Genomic DNA, 22,169 nt, shown 5'->3' on the forward strand with positions numbered 1-22,169 from the left:
AAGCATAAAACAGAAATATCACTCATATCATTTAACAAGATTTGTATTTCATTCAGTTTGTTGGAAAGAGACTAAACATTCTGATGGAACAATTTGAAGTATGAAGTAGGGACTATATTGTGTCTTGCTTGACCACTTACCTGTTTTTTACATCTAGTATTGTTAGCTGTAAAAAATCCTCCTTGACTTGAGGTGTGGGTGGTGTCTTCTTGCTAGCTGGTTCCCTGGATTCTGGGCCCTGCCTTTCGTGTGCTGTGGTACTTCTAATGGTAATCCACTTGTCAAGTAGCGTTTGTTTCATTTTAGGCACGTGTATTGCACTGGTTTTCACATTGTATTTATTTTGGCGAAACACTGATTTCTTCAGGTAGACTGGTCGATTCAGAGATACATGCATCTGGTTTGTACGATTGTTAATTTTAATTAACGAAGACTGTCTGTTGCATACTTGCTCCTTCTCCTGTCTGTTCAAGTGGAATCTGTGACGAGTAAATTTGTCACGAGACTGCTGAGGAACTACGACAGAGAAAGAGATAGAAAGAAGGAAAACAAAGAAAATACTCCATTACTGTTCAGAAGAAATGGGGGCCAGTTCCATTCTGGTGACATATATTTCATTTAACGCTTCTTTCGCCTCTGAGAATGACTTACTGAAGTGAAAAATATCAAGTTGCAATGGTGCACAGAGCACACTGTAAGAACCAGTTCTGAAGTTCTAGGTTAGTATCCCCTGTTAGTACTATTCGCTATAGATCCTACATACTCATGGACTAATAAAAAAATTAGATGCACAAGTATTTTGTGAAGGCAAACTCACTCTAGCTCTCACACCACGCCACATCACGGTACTGTCACGTCAGAATATATTCACACTGTCCGTTATGTCAAGTCATATCAGTTTCGTTAGTCCAGTAGTGAAGGGTGAAAGTGAGGTTCTGAGTTACAAAAAGTTGGAGCATAGTTTCGAAATTGAGAAACCAACAACGATGAAGTTTATTAATGGCCAAAGCAAACTTCATAACGTATTTTCTTAATCAATTTTGTGTATTACAGTGCTGACAGTGGAACAAAATTTCAGAGTTTCATCATTTATTTGCTAGCGGAAACATATGTATACAAATACATTAAACAATGATCAAACAATCCACGGTGCACTGCCTGTCAATAGTATCCAACAGACATAGATCCATTGTACACTATGGACCTGCTGTTCACACATGAACTGTTCAATCAGTAAATATGACAGGAAAAACTAAAGAATCACATTAAACAATATTTGTAAGGGAATAAATGGAGCCTGTTAATGTTATCCGTCATCCTTTTTCTTACATAAATATTAACGTTATAAATAACGATATGTTTTTCCTTAACTTGAGCAAACTTTTTCACTTAAAATGTTATTTAATGAAAATTGCTCCACCAACTTATGTTCTTGTTAATGTGCAGTGTAGGCATCAGCTCGGTTCTGTAGGCGTAAAACCAAAGTAATTTTACGGTTTCAGATGCACGATAATAAAATAGAGATTAAGAAAATACAATACCCCAATTGTAACTTCTGTGAGCGCGGTGAAAATAGATTAACTTCCGATGTCAGCAGAAGACGACATCGTCAAAACTTTATTTCCGGAAGACCTTGACATGATATGACGTGGCATGACGATCCGTAGCCGGCGTTCGTGAATGCCGCCATTTGAAATGCTTTGGGGAATGCTTTGACGTGACGGGACGGCCTCTGTGAATTGTCGGTAAGCCCTCTCTTCAAATGGTCTCTCTACTCATTGGAGAATGCTGCTTTACAAAGGTTTCCAATTGAATTATTCATTTTTCCGAAGGTTGCACTTTCTGATCTCAAAATCTCAGTCCCTATCGTAATCCGATGCTTCTGGCACTTTTGTGGAGGGTTTTTCAAACCAAATTTGCAGCCACAAACTGAGCATTTCACACGCGCTCTGTTTATCATACAGCACAAAAACATGACGCTTCAAATCAAATCTAATATCGATATACGACAAACGATGCTTTTGTACCTACAAGAAGTTTCGTAAATCCATTTAATTTATGCGATGCACGTATTTGAAAATTTGCGAAACTGTCCAACACCTCGCTAAATCCATTTCGAACATTACCGCTACAAAGGAACACATTACCTTCACAGTCTACACTGCAGTATAATGAGCAAATTGGGAAGTTTTCGGAAGCAGCTGTCGGCTCGTACTAAGCCATCTAGCTGCATTGTTTATGACATTTGCAAACTGATGAAAATTTAGACTGGAAAGCCTACATTCTCTACCTCACTAACAAGTTAAGCTTTACTTGCTTTTCATTACGCATAATTAGCATTGTGTGTAGTAGAGAGTGTAGCAGAACTGTCTACTCTCTTTACATCGATTCTGATATCACCTATGGTTTAACCCTCTGGGGTCATATAACGGCAAACATGAAAATTATCTTCATCTTATGAAAGCGAGCTGTTAGAATAATTTCAAACAGCACAAGGCTGACACCTTCCAAACAGTTATTTCAGCGCATAAATATTCTGTCCTTACCATGTCTCTACATAAAAAAGTGTTGTTAATATAAAAATGCACATTGATAATTATAAAACCAACTCAGATCTTCATTCCTACAATACAAGAGTAAACAAGGCTTTAACACAAAAACAAACCAACATTCATGGTACTATTTTGTTCAACAAACTTCCAATTCAGCTAAAATAAATAAAAACATTGTCTACATTCAAGGAAGCAATATTTAAATTCTTAATGAGCCACTGCTATTACAGTATAAATGAATATCTGCAGTAAACTTGTAACTACATTCATTTGCTATATGTTAACAGTAGCGTAAATCAAATGCTTGCCACAGCCTCAATGTTAATTTTTCTGAACAAAAGTGTTAAATCAACTATTAACTTGTAACGTATTTCATGTAAAAGGCCCCGAACAAAAGTGTTAAATAAATTACTTACTTGTTATGTATTTCATTATTACAGTAATCAAAGTTGTATTGCCCAAAAATTTTGTGATGGGTACAATGAACCATTGCATTATGCAGGAAACAGTACACCCTTATCTTAATTTTGTTATACTATGTTCTTTGACGAAATCCATACAATGTACATTGTCACTGGATGAATAAACTTCTACTACAACTACAACTACATGAGGAACCAGAAGATCCGACACCCTGTCGTCTGCGAGCGGTGGGTGTGTTTATGGTCTGTGACTGCTTCTGCAATCGTCTATGGGCAAACCAATGTGCGAGAGTATATACTTGTTACTTACAGATAGATAAGCAACTTTTGTGTTGTTTTACTGTTGTGATGTTTAAGCCAATGTCTTGCGTGCAACAAGACAAGAACTTGAAAGTCTTAGTTTCCATGACCTAACTGTAGCGCCCGATATACTTTCCCAGTCAACATTTCATGAAAGTATTGAGCTCGAGAAAGTTTGACGCGGGTGGACGAGAAACCTCGCTGTCAATGCGAGTAACCACGAGAAAACGCCGGAAGAATACATGTTACGACTTCGCAAATCAATATTCCAGATGTCAAAACCAATACTAGTTGCTTTTGATTTCGATCACACTATAGCTGATCAAAACACCGATATAGTAGTGCGAGATTTGCTTCCAAGAGAGAAAATAACAGATGATGTTACAAAGCTCTATAGATCAGATGGTTGGACAGCTTACATGCAAAAAATCTTCTTGTTGTTGCATGAGAACGGAATTAAATCGGAAACTATTGAAGAAGCGGTTAAAAAGATACCCGTAACGGCCGGTGTTGATAAACTCCTAAGGTTTTTGCACCAAACTAATAATGAAGTTATTATAATTTCCGACTCAAATTCTGTTTTCATTCGAAAATGGTTAGAAGCGACATGCTTGAACTATACAGTGCGGAAGGTGTTCACGAATCCAGCACACTACGATGATAATGGGTGTTTGAGGATACAAATGTACCATATTCAAGTAAGTGAGTGTTTTACGGAGTTAGTATTTCCTTTTGTTAATGCTCAGAATTAGAAATACCGTACGAGAATAGTTTCTGCCATCGTTAAGGTGTGGTAATGGGACACATCTCTTCAGTCCACTAGAATGAAATGTCTGTAACTTGCATTTAAATGTGGAAATTCCACGATTTGTCGCTAAAACTGCACTTACGACATCGTAGCCCCGTTCTCTGTAGTATTTTTTTTAGATATATTTTCTGTGTCCGCTAGTTCCTAATGACTATGTCCATTTGACAAGCAGGTGCAGTGGGCGTTTTGTGAGCTCACCATATCCAACTTCTGAGGCTTGAATCCAAGTCCATTTACAAATTTAGAGGGACTTTTATTCCTGTGATAAAATATACTTTATTCGTAAGAAAATCACAACTTCAAAATAATAAATAATTCTTTTCATCTAATGTGGAAGAACTGCCAATGCAAGTTTTGTGTTATGTTTCAGCAGATTTTATGAAAAATGTACCTGAACACTTGCAAAAAGCTAAATGTAAACTTAAAATTACGTTAGTACTACTGAGTAATGCAGTTTAGGTCCAATTCATGATCTGATCAGTGTCACAAATCTAAAATTCTGTCCTGTGGAAATACTATAGCAACCAGCTTTTAGCAGAAGCCAGGGACAGTGTGATTCTGAGGAGTTTTCTCAGCTTAACTACATAGATTACTAGTTGTATTAAGACTCCTGGGACACCCAGGGATCTGCATGAGTGAATGTTTTGTTCTTTAGGGTTTTGTGTGACCTTGATTGAACATACAAATAAATACAAAATTTGAAACTCCTTCTGTTTTATTGCCAAGCATGCCTACAGTTAATAGTCCTTAAAATATATTTTTGGTAGTGTCAGCTACGGCACACTAAATAGCCAAGCTTCTTAATAGCAATATTCTGAGAGTGTACCCAGTTGCAGTTGCATGATATAATTCTTGCAACTTAAGCAGTAAAAGAACAGCAGTTTTCATTTTAAAACATTATTCACAAGATCCTGAAGAGCACATTAACACAGGATGTAACCACTAGAAGTTGCACCATTACATTTCTAACCCTGTGGAGTGCTATAACTGCCAGCAATAAGGTCATGCCAGTTTGGAATGGAAGGGTCAAGCTGCATGTTGATGATTCAGCTAGGGTTCTTGCAAACCAGGAACATCGTTAGTCTCCTCCATGCTACATCAGTCGCACCACATGGATTAGACTGTCCACCGTACCGTGAAGTGAATAAGATACAAAAAATAATGAAGTGAATGCAAAGTAGCAAAGAAAGGTTTAAGACCTTAGAACCCCAGCATAAGTGTAGTAGTTGCCATTAGTAAATTGGGACTCATAATATGTTTTCAAAAAGAGTGGTAATGCTCAATAGTGCAGTTGTCGAGCTACTCGACATAATATGTAAATAGGCCTATACAAGTCAAGTCATTTGTCACTGGTTTTCACTTTGTGAAGGCCTTCTCTCACAAATTTACATTTTGAATGTTCTTAATCATTTATTTGATTAGTGCATAGTCAATTGTGTCCATGTCCAACCATCAGTGCATAGATACCTTTACATTGCGAGTGCCTATTCAGCTACATGTGGTTGTGTGTAAAAGTTTTAGTTGTATTTGTAATTTAGTACCCTAGTAGTTCACTTTGTGTCCTTTTCTTTCTTTGTAAACTGATAACCTGATGACAACTTGATAGTATGTTGAAAAAGGTAATTCTACTACGTGTGTGATCTACAGGTTATTATCGTTCCTTAAAATTTGCCATATTCTTGTGCAAAGAATTCGGATGTGTGGTTAATACCAAAACCAAGGCAAGGAAGTAGTATTCAAACTTCACAGCTTTTGAGACGTGACAATGATGAGATCACTTTGGAAGTCAGAATTAATCTTAGGGAGTCGAGCAGTCCCACATCATCTCCATGAATTATTGTGGGATCTGTTCCTCCCTGGTAGAAACAAATAATATGGAATAAAGAAAAGCCAGCTAAATGACATTGTTTTCAACCAACAGTGGAACGTTAATATCTTCATAGCTTTCCTCAAGAAATTAAACCTTGTGTGATAGTTTACATTTGGTATACAGAGTGCTTAAATGACATCCACTTCGAAATTTCTGACATGTATAACAAGGACTACAATTTTCATAAGAAGAATAATCTTGCTACTAGAGAAGCATCTATTGGTTGCAGGTCTGTTGATACACCTCATATACATTTATATGCAGATTAACACAGCTAAATGACAAGTAACAACTATTTAAGGGACAAAATAAATTTTTGATTTATTCGCACAACATGTATTAATACATTTTGCTATGCAAATATATTACATTGCCCATCAACAAACATGGAACATGTATATTCCACAGAGTCTAATGCACTCTGCACATCATATCTTGTTGGAAAATGTTCGTTCACATATCCCCAACAAACCAGTACAATATTTCATACTGAAGTCAGTGACAGTTTGTGGCCAAACATTTGCAGTTTATCACAAATGACTCATTTGCATACCCCCATGTATACTGGAATGCTTTTGCTTCTCTTATTCGGTACATTCATAAGTATCACTTTTCAGTAATAAAATTTAGGATCCATGCAGTATAAATAATAATAATAATAATAATAATTTCTAAATATAATGCTTATTAAGAAATAAATAGTAAATCTTGTGTGACTCATAGCTTGGCGCAAATGTTTTCATCTGCTGCCATTTCACTGAAGGGTGTGTCAGTTTAAATTGGTAATGCCACCTGTAATTGTAACCAGTTGCGCAATACGAAAAGTGTCTATGCTGCCTTTCAGCTACTGCGGGTGGATAATTTTATGAAAAGGATATAAAATAGAGGAGGCACTGAGACACATATGGGCTTGATGAAATGACTTCTAAACCTTTAAGCCTTTGGACAGAAAAGAGTCCTCCTTAGGAAATAGAAAACACACACATTCATGGAAGCACAACTCTCATACACACGACTGCTGTGGCCTAACTGATGCTAAGAGGGGGATACGTTAGTAAAATGACTAAAAGCACAAGAAAGCAGTTATTGTATGAGAGACAGATGGAGATGGGATACATTATTTGCTTGAGTGGAAAGTGTTCTTGAACTGGCACTGGTGCAGGCCGCTGAAATAAGTAAAAAAAAAGGGGTGATGAATTGTATAAATCAGCATTGGCAAGTGCCAGTAACAAGTTGTTCGTACTTTGTTTATTGTAGTATTACCCATAACTGTTACGTCAGTTACCATACAGGTATTACAAGTTTTTGTACTTTACAAAGGATAATGAAGATCTGCTTCCTAGCATATTGAACTTTCCAATTATCAGAGGAATGCCCATGATTCAGGCCCATGTGGCTGGAATGTTTCCTTTTATTAATCCATTTTTCACCCAGTTTGTTCCATTTTTCTTTCGCAAAGTATGTGAGTGTGTAGTGTACAAATCGCCACAATATTCCCCCTACTATTGTCTATACTAACTTCTTATTAATGATGAAAACGAGGTTTAAATTTCAAAAATGTACTACAATAAAATGCTGCACTGTATAACACACTTTAAATGAGACACAGTTGCTGTTATTGAAATCCATCACCTTTGGCCTGTAGAACATAGGTCGCAGCCTTTGTTCTGTGGATAAATCACAGAAATGTGCTGATTTTCAGCACACATCTAGGGACTCTGCCTCTACACAACTCTGGGAGACAAGGACCATTGGTGGGGTCTACATATTTGCCTGAGATGGGCCAGCATTTCTGGCCTGTTGCTGATGTCTGCTTCTGTGTAACCAGCTATTGCGAATACAAGTGTGTTGACAACGGCTACACAAGCATATAAATGAGGAAATGGTGTTTCTTTTGGTTTTAACATTGCTTTTTTTCCCCTGTGGTTTGCTGCTGTGGGTTCTCAAACAATGTCAGATTTTTTGTTGGCAGCAGGCACTGTCAGTTTGGGAGTGGGCAATTGTTCCTGCTTGGAATGTTCTCCACAAGCAGTCTGTCTGTAAGCCCATCCACATGGGTGACCAGGTGAAAACTGTCCTGTGTTACATGTAGCTTGTAATTTCCTAGAATTCATTGCCTTTTCTGAGAGTCTTAGTTTTCAAATTACTTAATTTTCCAAAAGTTGATAGAAAAATTTGGAGACTGTTATATGTAAAAATATAATTTTTTTTTATGCCCCACACCTGTATGTAGTTGGTTTATCTCCAAGACCACACACCATGTTCCTTAAAACAGTTATCTCATTCCTCTAGGCCAAAAAGCACTGGGAGATGATTTTTAGGAGTACAGTTTAGAAACTGGTAGAAGCCAGTTGAAGGTCCCACCTACCTGTGGCAATACTGAATAGCATGGCAGCTTCCTTTAAAAAACACTGAAGCTTGCAAGAGACTGTATGGAAGTTAATATAAACAGTTTGGGAATTATTGGACAGTACAGTACAATAAAATTTATATTCTGGTCTGTGTGTATTTTGCTGCAGTGTTTTCATTCTAAGTTAATTGACTGTGATTGTTACTCTAAGTTATATTAATAAAAGCATTTTGGAAATGTGCATTTCATTAACACAATCATAATTCATATCTGATTTCTGATTACCAACCAACATAAAAGACTCCTAGTTACAATCAGGACATCATAAGCTTCTCTGTCCATTTCAGCCGGCTGGAAGTGTTACAGGATCATACTTCTACTTCCACCACCAGTTGGATGATTGGCTCAGCAATCTGCAAATTCTGTTACAGACCATTTGTCTTTAACCCAGTGCAAGGTAAAGAATTTTGAGGTTTGTAGTGCAATGACCATGTAACGGAGTGGACTCATTTGAAAGAAGTTGGTCAGGTGTGAGTAGTACTCAAGCACTGAGGGTTCCATACAAATTCAATTATGTACACAGGGTGCTGAAATTCCCATTCCAAACTTCTAGTAATTGTAATGGGGAGTGAGTTCATATTATTTTGAATAGGAACCCATGTTGGGAAATGTACAATTTCTGTTCTATGATGGTTTCAATTAAAATGTTTTAACTCATCCACTTCTGGTTGGTTGGGTAACAATTCAAAAGAAAATATAACGAAACATCCATTTATCACTTAGCCACTTTTTTTTTGTATTTGCACCTAAACGTTATGTATTTACATTATTCCAAAACAAACAAGAACCCAGCATACAGCACGTACAGAAAAGTACTAATGCATCACAACAGTGGCTTGATGTGGCAACCACCAACATTGTTACAGATGTTGTACCTACGAAGCATGTTCTGGTGCACAGTCTCCATACCATCTGTTGTCTCTTCATTTTCTAGTGCAGAACTTGTGTGAGCAGATCTTCCCCTGCCTCTCCAGGGGTCTCGCAGCCAGGCAGACATTGACAGCAGGTGATCGTATGACATAGTACATGTCATCCTGTCTATCCTACTGCATACCGAAACAAGCACTTCTGAGACTTTTCTCTTTCCCTCAGCAGATGTGGACATATTACACATCTGAAATGAAACCATTGTAGAACAGAAATGGTAAATTTCCAAACGTGTGTTCTGTTCATAGTAGTGAGAAGCACAGTAGGTTGCATTTGCAGTCAAGCTGAGAAATGGTGTCCTAAAACTCTAGCAATGGCCATCCGTAGAACCAGGGAAGCTGGAAAGTTAAAACTACTTCATCAACAAGAAGGGAAAGTACCAAGAGCTGAGGGATGGAATCCATCTAGTCTGACTTGAAAGACGGCTCCAAGACCAGACAAAATTCATTGTTGCTCAATGATTCCTTATTATTTTAATAAATTCAGGTCTGTATGCCTCACACTAATGATTGCTCATATTGCAATCCAGCAAGGACTGTGCCAGTCTGTCATAATGTTGCTCTCACAGATACAAGGGTAGCTTTCCCCAAGAGGTACGTAGCATAAAAAGCAAGACATTGACACACACACACACACACACACACACACACAACACACACACACACACACACACAATCCCAGTTCTCACCAATCCCCCTCCCTCCTCTCTTTGCTCAGTGCCACCATCCCTGGTTCTGGAGTTCCAGCTGAAAAATCGTAATTGTGCAGTGGACCAAGATTTAAAGCAGCATCCTCTGCCCAATTGGATAGAGAACGGAAAAAAATAGACCTTGAGAAGTACTCCTGAAAGCATGTTGAACTTATATTGGTAGGGCAGAGAGATATATGTAGCAATTATTGTTGAGCCACACCAAAAATAGTCTGGCCAGCAACACACACAGGCATAGATCCATGTGTTAAGAACATTGAGGTAATTCTAAAACACGGAATTCATATTAATTGTTTTTTAGTTTAGTGTGTGTCTTAGTAATTTGCCTTTTGTCCCCAGTGATGTACAGCAATGCCGTCATGGCTGCAGCGGCTGTTCTCTCTTCCTGTTGACTTCTTTGCCCAAGAGCTGAATTTTAAAATGCAAGTCCTCATAAAATTGGGAGAAGGAAATTAGAATGTAGCTCGGCAGTAGAATGAAAACTTGCAACTTCTGCATATTGGAACTTTTACTTTACAAAATACTGAGACAACTTAATTACATGCCTCTTCTTCCAGCTCAGAAGACCAACAGACATCGGGATCAGTGAAAAAACAAATGAGGCACCTAAAATAATTGTTATTTTTGTTCTTCAATTTTCTGTCCACGTAGATATAATCATACATCCGTACGATATCTCTGCTGTACAGAAGAGACAGCGCGAATATTTATTTATATGTGTGAGCCATTTAAAGAACATACACAAACTGCCCTCTCATATAAGTTTTCAAATCCCAGAATTTAAGAGTTGCTTCCAGTGGTAGTTAACAGTTTTACTACATCTTTGATAAGCTAGATCTAGCTAAAGGAGACTGTGCATGTGTAGGCCTATTTTCTGAGAGAAAATAATTAATTTAATAGTCACAATTTGACCTACAACAACATACAACTACTGTACTTGAATATACAGCATCATCCACAAACTTAACACATGAAGCTAACAAATATTTCCATTAATTTATATTGAGGAATATAACCTCTGTTTCTGTCCCAACATTGGATATGCTGCTTAATTTATGAAAATGCTGTCCCCACAGTCAGTGTCACAAACTTCAGGATGCTCAGACAAATTATTGCCGTTGTTGGATAATTTTGCTCTTTCTGCTTTTCATATTGTCTTCAGCAGCATATTGGTATGGTTGATCATAAAAGACTGGAACGATGGTAAAAATAGTCTGATTTTTTATTACTGTCTGAGGAAAGGTATGTGTCGATTTTAATTGTTCAGCACCAAACAGCATACATATACCAGCAGAAAATTGCTCCTATCGGAGCACAAAAAATGTGAATATGTTTCTGTTTGTTTAAAAGACTGAGGGAAAAGTTGGGTGCCAGATACCTCATTCTATCTTCCTTAGGACCTTTAAAAATTTTCCTAAAAATTTTGGCATTCAAACATATTCACATTTTTTGTTAAAATGCAGCTCATCTCAAACTCCCACAAACTCCCCTAACTGTAACTCCCTCACACCCACTAGTCCACTGCTGTAAGCCATTCATACCCATCCACTCCCAGTCACCCTTTCTCACCTACTCTTTCAGCCTAACTCATTGTCATAATCACTCTGTTAGTGTCTTCTGTGTCACTGCCACAGTCCCCTTCAATTTTCTATAATATAAGGGTCTCCTCCCACTGTTAGTGTCTCCCTCTTGCTCTCTTTTACTGCTAATTATCTCATACCTTCCTACTACTGCTGCCGCTTCTCACTGTCGCTACCTCTCTCTTCTTCATTGTGATATACTCTGACTCTCATTACCACTGGCCCTCAACCACGTCCACTTTCTCTTTTTATTTATTCCTCGTGCTCTGGTAATGTCTCCTTCACTCTTTTCCCAGCACAGTTCCGTTACTGTCAACTATGTTCAAATATCACAGTGTCCTTCTCTTTCTCTCACACTGCCACTGGCTCCTTCACTCTTTCTATAACACGACGACTGTCTACTATCTTCCAATATTTATTACATTTTTGTCTCTGTGCTACTCTCTCTGTCTTCTTTTCTCTTAGCATAAAAAAAGTGAATGTTTGCAAGCAAAAATTTTTGAGAAAAATTTTAAAGATGTTGAGGAAGGTAGAATGAGACAGGCGGTACTCCACATTTCAGTCAACAGTCTTTTAAATAAACAGGTATATTTTCGCCTTTTTTGTGCTCCTGTAGAAGCATTTTTCTGCTGGTTACCTTCTTTCCCCTGCTGCAGCAGGGCACGTAACTCATATGAAAAGGAATATATTCATCGGTAAAATTTAGACACTTTACTTACGGGAAACTGAAATAACACAAAACTAATTTTGCACCGCAGACCGGATTTTATGTGCAAAAATATTTTGCATATGCTTAAGAATTACAACATAAGGTTCCCAGGTGATAATGGAGACACTTTACAGCATGTGTGTCTGTGCTACGTCACTTTATAAACTATGTTTTTGTCTCACACCGGATTTTACAGATACAAGTACAGTAACTTTGAACTTCTGTGCTATGGCATGCCTACTATGGAGTGCCATCAGCCAGATATCTGGTAGCTGCATTATTCAAATGACCATGCTCCACTCATACCGCAGCAGGGTAAGGGAGGCCAGCAGAGGGTGACTCCAGCAGTCACGCTGACACCGCAGCAGGGTGGGGGAAGCCAGCAGAGGGTGACTCTAGCAGTCACACTGAACCGCGGTTGTCACACGCAGCTGGAGTCAGTGTGCGCTGTTCGGCACTTTGTTCTGCTTGTGTGGCTCCACTCTGCAACCAATCAAAACAAAGTAATCCTCCATGAAGCAAGGATTTTTTTTCTCTCGCTGAAGTATCAAAAAGAGTGATGTCGCCTGCCTGGATCTAATCATCATCATCAGGTCCGCTGCCACTGGACCATACTAGCTAGGCGGGTCTGGACTAGGACATCATTTCGGGGATCGTAGTGTGGAAATTTCACTTGACATCACTTGTATTCATAAAGGAACTTAGCATTCAAGAGGAGTGGATTAGTAGCATTTCAGAGCTTAACTTTTGTTTCCATTATACAGTTTAGCAGGTGACATGATTCTAGGCAATAGCAAGAATAGCCTTTTATGCCATCTAAGAATTATGGAAGATGTGTTTGTGTGTTTGGTGTTTAATCTGGAAGACCTTTCAAATACGCTTAAGTTGTTTGTTCAAATAATCAGAACTTTGCGAATAGACAATTAGTCAATTCAGGTGAGCTTGTGTGTCTTGTGTTGGACATAAAACAGTATATCGGAAATTGGGTAAAGATATGAAGAAAATTTTCAATGTTGTTTGAGATCAGCATCTTAGGAGTACATCATAAAAATTACAGCCATTTACTGCGTGTAGCCACCTCGGAATCCGTGGCTGGGTTTTGGTACCCAAAACAGATTTTTTTGGGGTATTTCTTGATAATGGATAAAGATTTTTGAAAATGTGGAGATATCTCTTCTAGATAAATGCGAGATTAAACATACTGTCAAAATGTGAACAATTTGCTGTGGTTATTTATTATTTTGCTTTCACCTCATACATGATTTTACATGTAGGAGTGGGATAAACCGGAACCTCTGTATCTTGGAAACAGATAAAGATATCAAGAAAATTTTCAAGGTTCTTTGAGATCGGGATCTTAGGAATGTAGCATAAAAGTTTCAGCCATTTGCTGTGCTGCATAGCTGTCTTCGAATCCTCAGCTGAGTTTTGGTCTGCTAGTGCCGGGGAAAAAAAATGCACTTTTTGCACTTTTTCAAGGAACCACCCATCAAGCCCACTGTAGACAATATCAAATGCAAAAAGAACCAATCAGTTTGCTGAATTTGCATAAGCAGGAGGAAATATGTAATATTCATATTTTGACCCTGTATTGTAGGATAATGACGGTAAGATAATTCTTCTTTGGGTATACAAATGGTCCCCAGCCCGAGGGCTATCCAAGACACTTGACCCTACCTTTTTATCACCAATGGAACCTGAGGTATGAGCACCAGAAAATCCCATTTTTATGTATGGTTTTTTGGAACATATTAGGTATGCAAGCCCTCATGTGCATATTGATAAAATTGAAGGATCTCATCAGATGTATGTGGGGAAGTGATGAATCTTGTACACTGCATTTTTGTAAAGCATTCACAACGTAATGAAACTCAACATTGTCACAATGGAGGGTGGCATAAGGCCAAGAATTTTTGAAAATGTCCAAAATGAAGTATGGCATTGTTATTTATGGCTCAACTAGTGACACTTGTTTCAATATTCTAGATACAATCTGCCAAGGGGATACAATTCTCCAGTAGATTCCTTTTGGATATCAATTTTGAGTCGGCAGTTTAATGATATCCGTATATGCATTGAAATAATGACTGGTATTCAATGTTGTTACACATTAAAACTTAAAGAAGTTGTACAGTGGCAATGGAGTGAGTGAGAACTTATCACAGCAGAAAAGCCCTGTCTATTCTGACTTGTCCAATGCCCTGCAAGTATAGTACCACAACTGATCAAAAAATCTTAAAATGAGACATAGCATGTATAAATTAGCTGAATGAGAGATCATCTGGCTGGGTGTGTGGCACATCAGCAATAGAGAATTGAAGCTTGTTCTGCAGGCATGGTGATTGTTTGTGTCATCCTCTGGCATCTTATCATCTTGCTGTTGATGTTTTTGACTTCAATAGCTAATTCAGAACCATCACAGCTGCATTCCACCCCAGAAAGCTCCATCTTTCCTGAATTACATAGCAGAAAATGAACCCTGCAACTCATTCCTCAATACCCCAATTCCAAGGGCCTCAATTTTTGCTGCCTCTTGTCCCGCACTCCCTGTTCCCGAGTTTACCCCACTCAATGACTTCCATCACTAAATTTGATTCATCTATATATTAAATTACGATCACTGTTGTCCCTCTGATCTCCCCCTTACTTCTTCCTATCCTGTTACCTCCTTTCTTTATTTTTGAATCTTGCACTACTGTAATTGCTTCAAAGCAGATAAATTGTATTGTTGTACAAAGTCAATAAGTGTTGCTTTGCGAGAATGTTATTACTGTGGACTAAAACATATATATTGCCACATCTTAATCACACTCCAGTTCTAATCCAAAAGCAGTCATCAGTGTAGTACAATACTTAAGCACAGAAAGCACATTTATTACAAACACCAATATACAGCCAGAAGAGATCTGAACTCTGGGACAGTGTGTGCTGCTACTTATAAAGATATCAGATATTCCAGAATACACACACACTACTTAAGGGGAGCCGGAGGTGCCTATGCTGCCCATGTTAAAATCACTAAGTTTGAGGAACATTTATGAATAAACTACCAAATAGAAAAATTTGAATTTTTTTTTTTTTTGACATATAGAGTGGTTTAGTATTGCAGTTATGACAGAGGGATTTTGGAATATCTTTTCTAGTTTCCTTCCAATTATTTTTTTAATTAATGACCCAATTTTTTTTACAAATAATTTCTTTATAATTAAACTGAAATGAAACTACTGAACATATTGCCAAATGGCTGTGTTACAATGTAAGTTTGACCACTAGGAGTGCTGTATAAAAATTTCATCTTTCTAGCTTGAGTGGATTTTGAGAAAATGTTCCTTATATTCGAAACATTCTAATTTACAGGAAATGGCTATCAAAGTTTCTCAATACATTCCTGCACTATAGGATGGATTATCAGGGTCTTCTTCTTCATCCTCCAAAAGCTTCCTCTTCTGTCTTCTTTTCTGGCCTGTTGTTCCATCATACTTCATATGCCTTTCTCTTCTTTCTGCTCCTCTTACCCTTTCTCTGCCAATATTTCTTAGTGCTCGTACAGTGTTCACCCCAGCTGTAAATCCTAATGCCTTCAGAACTTCACAGTGTTCCCTTGGTTGTAGGTTGCTATTGCATCATAAATACCAAAGTGAAGTGTTTTTATGCTTACAAACACCCTTTTAGGAATCACTTTCCAAATCGAATTGTTTATGCTCTCATTAGGATTCTGTGTCTTTCCGTGTAGACATTTGTGTAACAATTCTGGCTGTGCTAAGTCATGAAAAATTGGTTTTATTGCATTTATCACAGCTGCTGGCAAACCATGTTTGTGATCATAGTCATTTTTTGCATTATATTTGCACCAGGAATCTTTTGGGCACAGGCTGTGTTGAAGGTATTCATTGGAAGAGGCAGTATGAAGGAACAATGCCCACTCTGCTTTTCGCATGTCACTAACATTACTAGTATTTTGCCTTTTAGCATACCCATAGTATCTCTGTAGACGCTCAATCACCTCATCAGTAAGCCTGCCTCTCGCTCCTATTGTCTTTCCATCACTGAGCTTACTTGAACCCAAAGTTTGTTTGAGCCTTCGAAGCCGTGCACCCATACGCTTTTGCCAATGCCCAATGCATTCCAACTTTTCAACTACAAATTCATTTCCATATGGTTTCAGTTCCTCTATAGTCTTGAAACCTTTGGAGTCACCATCCCCAAGGTAGTATTTGCTAGAAGATGTCACAGGGCTATGGCCGGCCATGTGTTGCTTAGCAGAAGAACGCACTGTTTCAGTAATTGGAGTATCGCTACTTGGTGTTAGTGTTAGTTTTCTTTTCCCTATGTTCTTCCTCTTCTTAGATACATGGTTACTAAAACGTGGCATCGTAACCAGAACAACGCTTTACACAAGAAGTATAATACTACCAACAACAGGTGCAACACTGAACTAATTCGTAACGGTAAACAGCAAAGAGACGATGTTCCGCACTCTTAGCGCTTCATTTGTCACAGAAAACAATGTAGCCAACCCTTGCACGCTCGCTGTATGCGTAACATAAGGCGCTGTATGCGTAACAGGCTGAGAAAATCCCAAGCAGTTCGCCAGGAAGTCACGAGAGGGTGTTAGATGCATTCAGCGGCCACCCATTTCCTCTGCAGGCGTGGGGGAAAATGGTAATAACTCCACTTCTAGGGCGAGTAGAACAATAATTCAAAGTTTACATTAAAGAGGAATGTTCCAATTAATTTTTGGTAGCAACAAAAAAAAAATTGTAATTTTTTGGATTTGACCACCTCCAGCTCCCCTTAAATAGTAAATAACAAATAGTTGGTGGTGTCGAGTTTGAACTGATGACCATCAGCATGCCAGCCACTGTCACTAACCTCTGCATGCATAACAGCTTGTGGCATTGCTCCCTCTCCTGGAGAAACAATGACTCCTTGTTTCAGAAGTTATCACTGGAGTCTACTACAGCATCCTGGATATAGATCTTGTCAATGGTCTGCATGGCAACACTGGTAGATCCTCGCATTCTGTTCATTATGTCGTATTCTCTTCACTATGATGAGCATTGGATGTAGCCCGTCCATTGAAGATTTGCAATCATCAAATGGGCTTTCTCTTTCCTTGAGCAAGAACTGCCATCATCAATCACCTCAGGACTGTCGTAGGTAATCATATGGAGGATATGGACAGCACCTTTGCACTTTTGTCATCTTGAGAGGAAGGGTCATAATACTTGACTTCATATGTGATGTCTGGTGAGTAAAAAAGGATATAATACTGCCCAGAGTATCCATTTAGTGACTTTTCTGATAGTCCCATTTTCTGCACAGGTGTAAAAATCCACACTAAGTCCACCAGGCTGTATGTCACTGGTCAATGCTTGGCATTACAGTGCTCTTGGACCTTCTCCTGGGCATACAGGAACTGTATGCAAGCCAACTATCTTACTTCTTTGGTCCTAGGATGAAGTGTTACATGTAGTTGTCCTGAGTATCATCCAGTTGAAACAGAACAGTAACAGTGTCTCCTTTGTCATTTCAACCTTGTGTCCGTGAAACAGAAAGGGCGGCGTGAAGCCTGTAGTGTCTTGCTTTGCTGAAACAATTTTGTGGGGGCATTTGTCTGTGGGTGGAAACCCCATGGTGGAACAACATATGTAAAGAGGCAGTACTTCGAAAGAACAAAGCCTTCAGAGAATGGTTCCAGACCCGAACAGAGGAAGCTAGGGTAAAATATAAGGAAAGCAAGAAAGCGGCACAGACCATAGTAAGGGCGGAGAAGAAGTGGATGGAAAAATGGACAAGAATGTTAGAAGAGGACAGTGAAGGGAACAAAAAAGTACTTTACACCATGGTAAGAAATAAGAGGAACGACAGAAGCGAGTGCCTGAGGATCATGGATAATAATGGAAGAGTTGTGGAGGAAATGCATGAGCTCAAAAAGATTTGGAAGGAGTACTTTGAAGATCTGTTGAATGCCGCCAAGCGGGTAACTAACAGTGATGGAGAGCCTAAGGCAGCAGACGATTATAATAGTGGGGAAATTGATGATCTAACTTGGAATGAAGTGGAAGAAGCCATAAAGAGGATGAAAGGGGGCAAGGCACCAGGTTGGGACGAAGTAACAGTAGATATGATACGAGCAGCAGGAGAAGTAGGAACCCAGTGGCTATACAGAGTGCTCAGGGTGGTGTGGAAGGAGAACAGAATTCCTGAGGATTGGAAGAAAGGAATTATAGTCCCAATCTTCAAGAAAGGGGATAAAAGGAGATGTGAGAACTACAGAGGAATCACCCTGCTATGCCACTGTGGAAAAATCTATGAAAAGATCCTGGAGAAGAGAATAAGAAGCAGTATTAAAAGTAGACTGCAAGAGGAGCAGTATGGTTTCAGACCGGGAAGATCAACAACGGACCTCATATTTGCGGTAAGGCAACTGCAGGAAAGGCACTATGAGTACGGGAAGGACTTAATCATGGCCTTTTTAGATATTGATAAGGCGTATGACAGTATCTGTAGGGACAAGCTCTGGGATGTGCTGAACGCAAAAGGGATAGATGAAGAGATAACACGAAAAGTCAGAAAAATGTATGAGGGAAGTGAGAGTTGTGTGAAAATGGGGAGGGAACGTACTGCATCGTTCAAGCTGGAAAATGGGCTGCGACAGGGAAGTGCACTTTCGCCTTTATTGTTTATTATTGTTATGGATGAAATCCTACAGCAAGTATCAGATGCAATTGGAGATCATAAAATGAAAGCAGTGTTTTTTGCCGATGACCTGATGATATGGGGAAATTGCGAGAAGGAGGTGCAAGAGCAGTTAGATGTATGGGAGCCAACGGCAGCACAATATGGAATGCATTTCTCTGCAAAGAAAAGTGAAATAAGTGTCACAACAAGGAAGAAGAATAGGCCAAATGTGGATATAACTTGTGGAGGGGAAAAACTACAAGTGGTAGAGAACTTCAAGTACCTGGGAAGCATGATTGAAAGTAAGGGGGGAAACGCAATGGAAATAAATGAAAGGTGCAGAAAAGCAGGGCAGTTCTACAAATGCATTAGGGGGCTTATTTGGAGCAAGGAGGTGCCACAGAAATCCAAGGGAATTATATACCGAACCTACCTTGTCCCCATATTGGCATACGGAAGTGAGACATGGGTAATGCACAAAAGCGACAAAAGTAGAATACAGGCTAGTGAAATGAAGTTCCAGAGGAGCAGGTTGAGTGTAACAAGACGAGACAGATTGCGAAATGTGTTTGTGAGGGAAAGACTAAAGGAGGAACCAGTACAGGACAGGATAGAAAAATCAAGACTGCATTGGTATGGACACATGAAGAGAATGGATGAGGGAAGAATTCCAAAGAGGATGTTTGATCTGCAACTGGAGGGGAAGAGGCCCAGAGGAAGACCAAGAGATAGATGGGTGAATGGAGTGAAGGAATGTGTGACGAGAAGAGGAGAGAACTGGACGAAGGTGGAAGAGGGGGAATGGTGGAAAGACAGAACACGATGGAGAGGCTTGTGTTCCCGACAGACCCAGCCAGTTGCTGGAAACTGTCCAAGATGATGATGATGATGATGATGATTTGTCTGTGGGTAGTAGGCAGTTTTTGTTTTGCAGGTGATGTTGCAACGTGAAATTATATCTGATTGTACTGCTGACTAAAAAAAATTCTCTACAGTCAGAGAGTACTACATAGGGAGCTCAATGCTTGTCCTTAGCAATTTCTGGAGGTTCAGCAGTCAGCACAGCTTTGGCGAGAGTGTCAACTGAGGTAGTCATTACAGACTATAACCCATCAATTACAGTTTGACAACTTCAGCAACCTCCACAGTAGGTCGATTCTATAACAGTGGAATGGAACTGCAGCAGGCGGAACGGTACCAGATGCCCCGGAGGTAAGTCGTGCTTCTGTTGCTGGTTTTCCTTACAGTGGATCACATAGTGTCTGACAGATATGGAGAGACCTGTCCAGTAATAACTGGATCTGATTCTGTCTAGAGTCTTCACAAATCCCAGATGTAAGAGCATTGTGGAAATACTTCTGGATAGCTTGTTATAGATGAGCTGGGATGACGAGTAACAGTTTTGCCCCATTGAATTGTAGTGTCTCTTAAGCAATGTTCTGTGTGTTAACTGGAATTCTCCTTCTGTCACTTCCTAATTCTTCGAGGTTTCTACTGTTTTCACCAATGCTGAAACTTTTCTCTGTTCAACAGCAATGTCCTTTAATGCAACAAAGACTGAGATTTTCTTGACAGACAGTCAGCATCCTTGTGTTTGTCTCCAATTTTGTGCACCACTGTGATGTATTCCTGAAGGTTCAGGGCCTTTCTGTCCAGTTGACCTGACAGAACCTTCAGGTTAGGTAGTCAGCATAGAGAATGGTGGTCCATCAGTGACGAATGGCTTGCCAAACAAAAATGGCTGGAACTTGTTTGTGATCCAAACAACTGCAAGGCACACTTTTTCAGTTGTAGAGCAATTCTTCTCAGACTTGAAGAGCACCCTGGAAGCACACGCTTTCACCTTCATAGCACCTTTCTGGATTTGAACTAGACCAGCAGCTATCCTGTTTCTGCTGGTGTCAGAGTGAAGTCCTGACACAGCTTCCTCATCATACAATGCTAGGACTGAACATGATGAAGTACCTCCATAAGGCCAAGGAAAGATCTTTCCCACACCTCATTTCAGGAAAATTTGGTGCCTTCCTGCAGTAGTTCTGGCAAGGGACGAGCTTTGGTACAGAAGTCCTTTGTGAATAATTAGTAGTATAAGCACATTCCAAGAAAATTTCTGACATAGAAAATTCATTGAGGAGTCAGAAAATCAGTGACGGCTCTTATTTCCTGTGGATCAGAATGAACTCTAGGCATTCACTAGGTACCCAAAGGGGTGTCGCTTTTTTGGGCAGCGACCAATTATATCTTCTCCAGATGTCTTTGGAAAAGCATCATCATCCAGATAGCAAAGAAAGATCATCCATTTACAATGTCAAAGCAGTTTGTGAACCATACTTTCAAAGGTGGCTGGAACATTAAACAGTCCAAACAGCATAACATTGAACTTATAGAGGCTGTTAGGTGTTATGAAGGCACTCATTTCCCTGTGAGCCGCATCAACCTTTATTTGTCTGCACATCCACAGTTGAGAAACACTGTACTCCTTTCAAGCAGTATAGGATACCATTAACACGCAGCACTGTTTGTTCAGTTTTCAGTAATGGCTGCAGAAATACCATTTAGCATCATTTCTCATCACAAAGACCACAGGAGTGGATGGAAGCACTCTGAAGGTTCAGTGATGTCATCTTCCAACATCTTCCCCATTTTCTGCTGGATTATCCATCATTCAGCAGCTGACACACTATACATGGTCTGTTCAAAAAATTCCAGAACTTTGTCCACAAAATTTTTCTGCACTTACCTTTTACTTAATGTGCATTGTCTCCTTCAAAATACTCTCCTCCCAAATTGATACACTGCTTCCAAAGCCATTTCCACTTTTGGAAGCAGTCATGGTACAGTACACTGCTTGCTGTATCGTGCAAAAAGCCATCTGGCGAATTTTTTTATCTTGTCTATCATTGCAAATCTTTGTCCTTTCAATGGTGTTTTCAACTCTGAAAATAAAAAAAAAAGTCAGCAGGGGCCAGGTCTGGAGAGTATGGGGGATGAGAAAGCATACTGATTTCGCTTTCTGTGCAATAGTCACACACCATCAGGGATGAATGTGGTAGGTGCATTATTATGACCCAAGAGCCATGAATTTTCTCACCACATTTTTGGCCATTTCTTTCTCACATTTTCTTGCAGGCATTGCAACACATCCCGATTGTCCCTGTGGCCTGAATTCATGACGAACTAGTCCTTCAAAGTCAAAGA

The 22,169-nt window shown here is 39.3% G+C and overlaps 1 protein-coding gene across 1 annotated transcript in view; it reads left to right on the plus strand.

Moving 5' to 3' along the window:
* The first annotated feature begins 3,229 nt into the window (after nucleotides 1–3,229).
* LOC124788018 (pyridoxal phosphate phosphatase PHOSPHO2-like) overlaps nucleotides 3,230–22,169 on the plus strand; it is a 40,235-nt gene continuing 21,295 nt past the window's right edge. Inside the window, exon 1 of the mRNA XM_047255076.1 lies at nucleotides 3,230–3,972. Coding sequence (XP_047111032.1) covers nucleotides 3,517–3,972 — 456 coding nt within the window. The 5' untranslated portion in view covers nucleotides 3,230–3,516. The remainder of the gene's footprint in view (nucleotides 3,973–22,169) is intronic.

This window comes from Schistocerca piceifrons, chromosome 1 (assembly GCF_021461385.2).
Source record: "Schistocerca piceifrons isolate TAMUIC-IGC-003096 chromosome 1, iqSchPice1.1, whole genome shotgun sequence".
NCBI lineage: Eukaryota > Metazoa > Arthropoda > Insecta > Orthoptera > Acrididae > Schistocerca > Schistocerca piceifrons.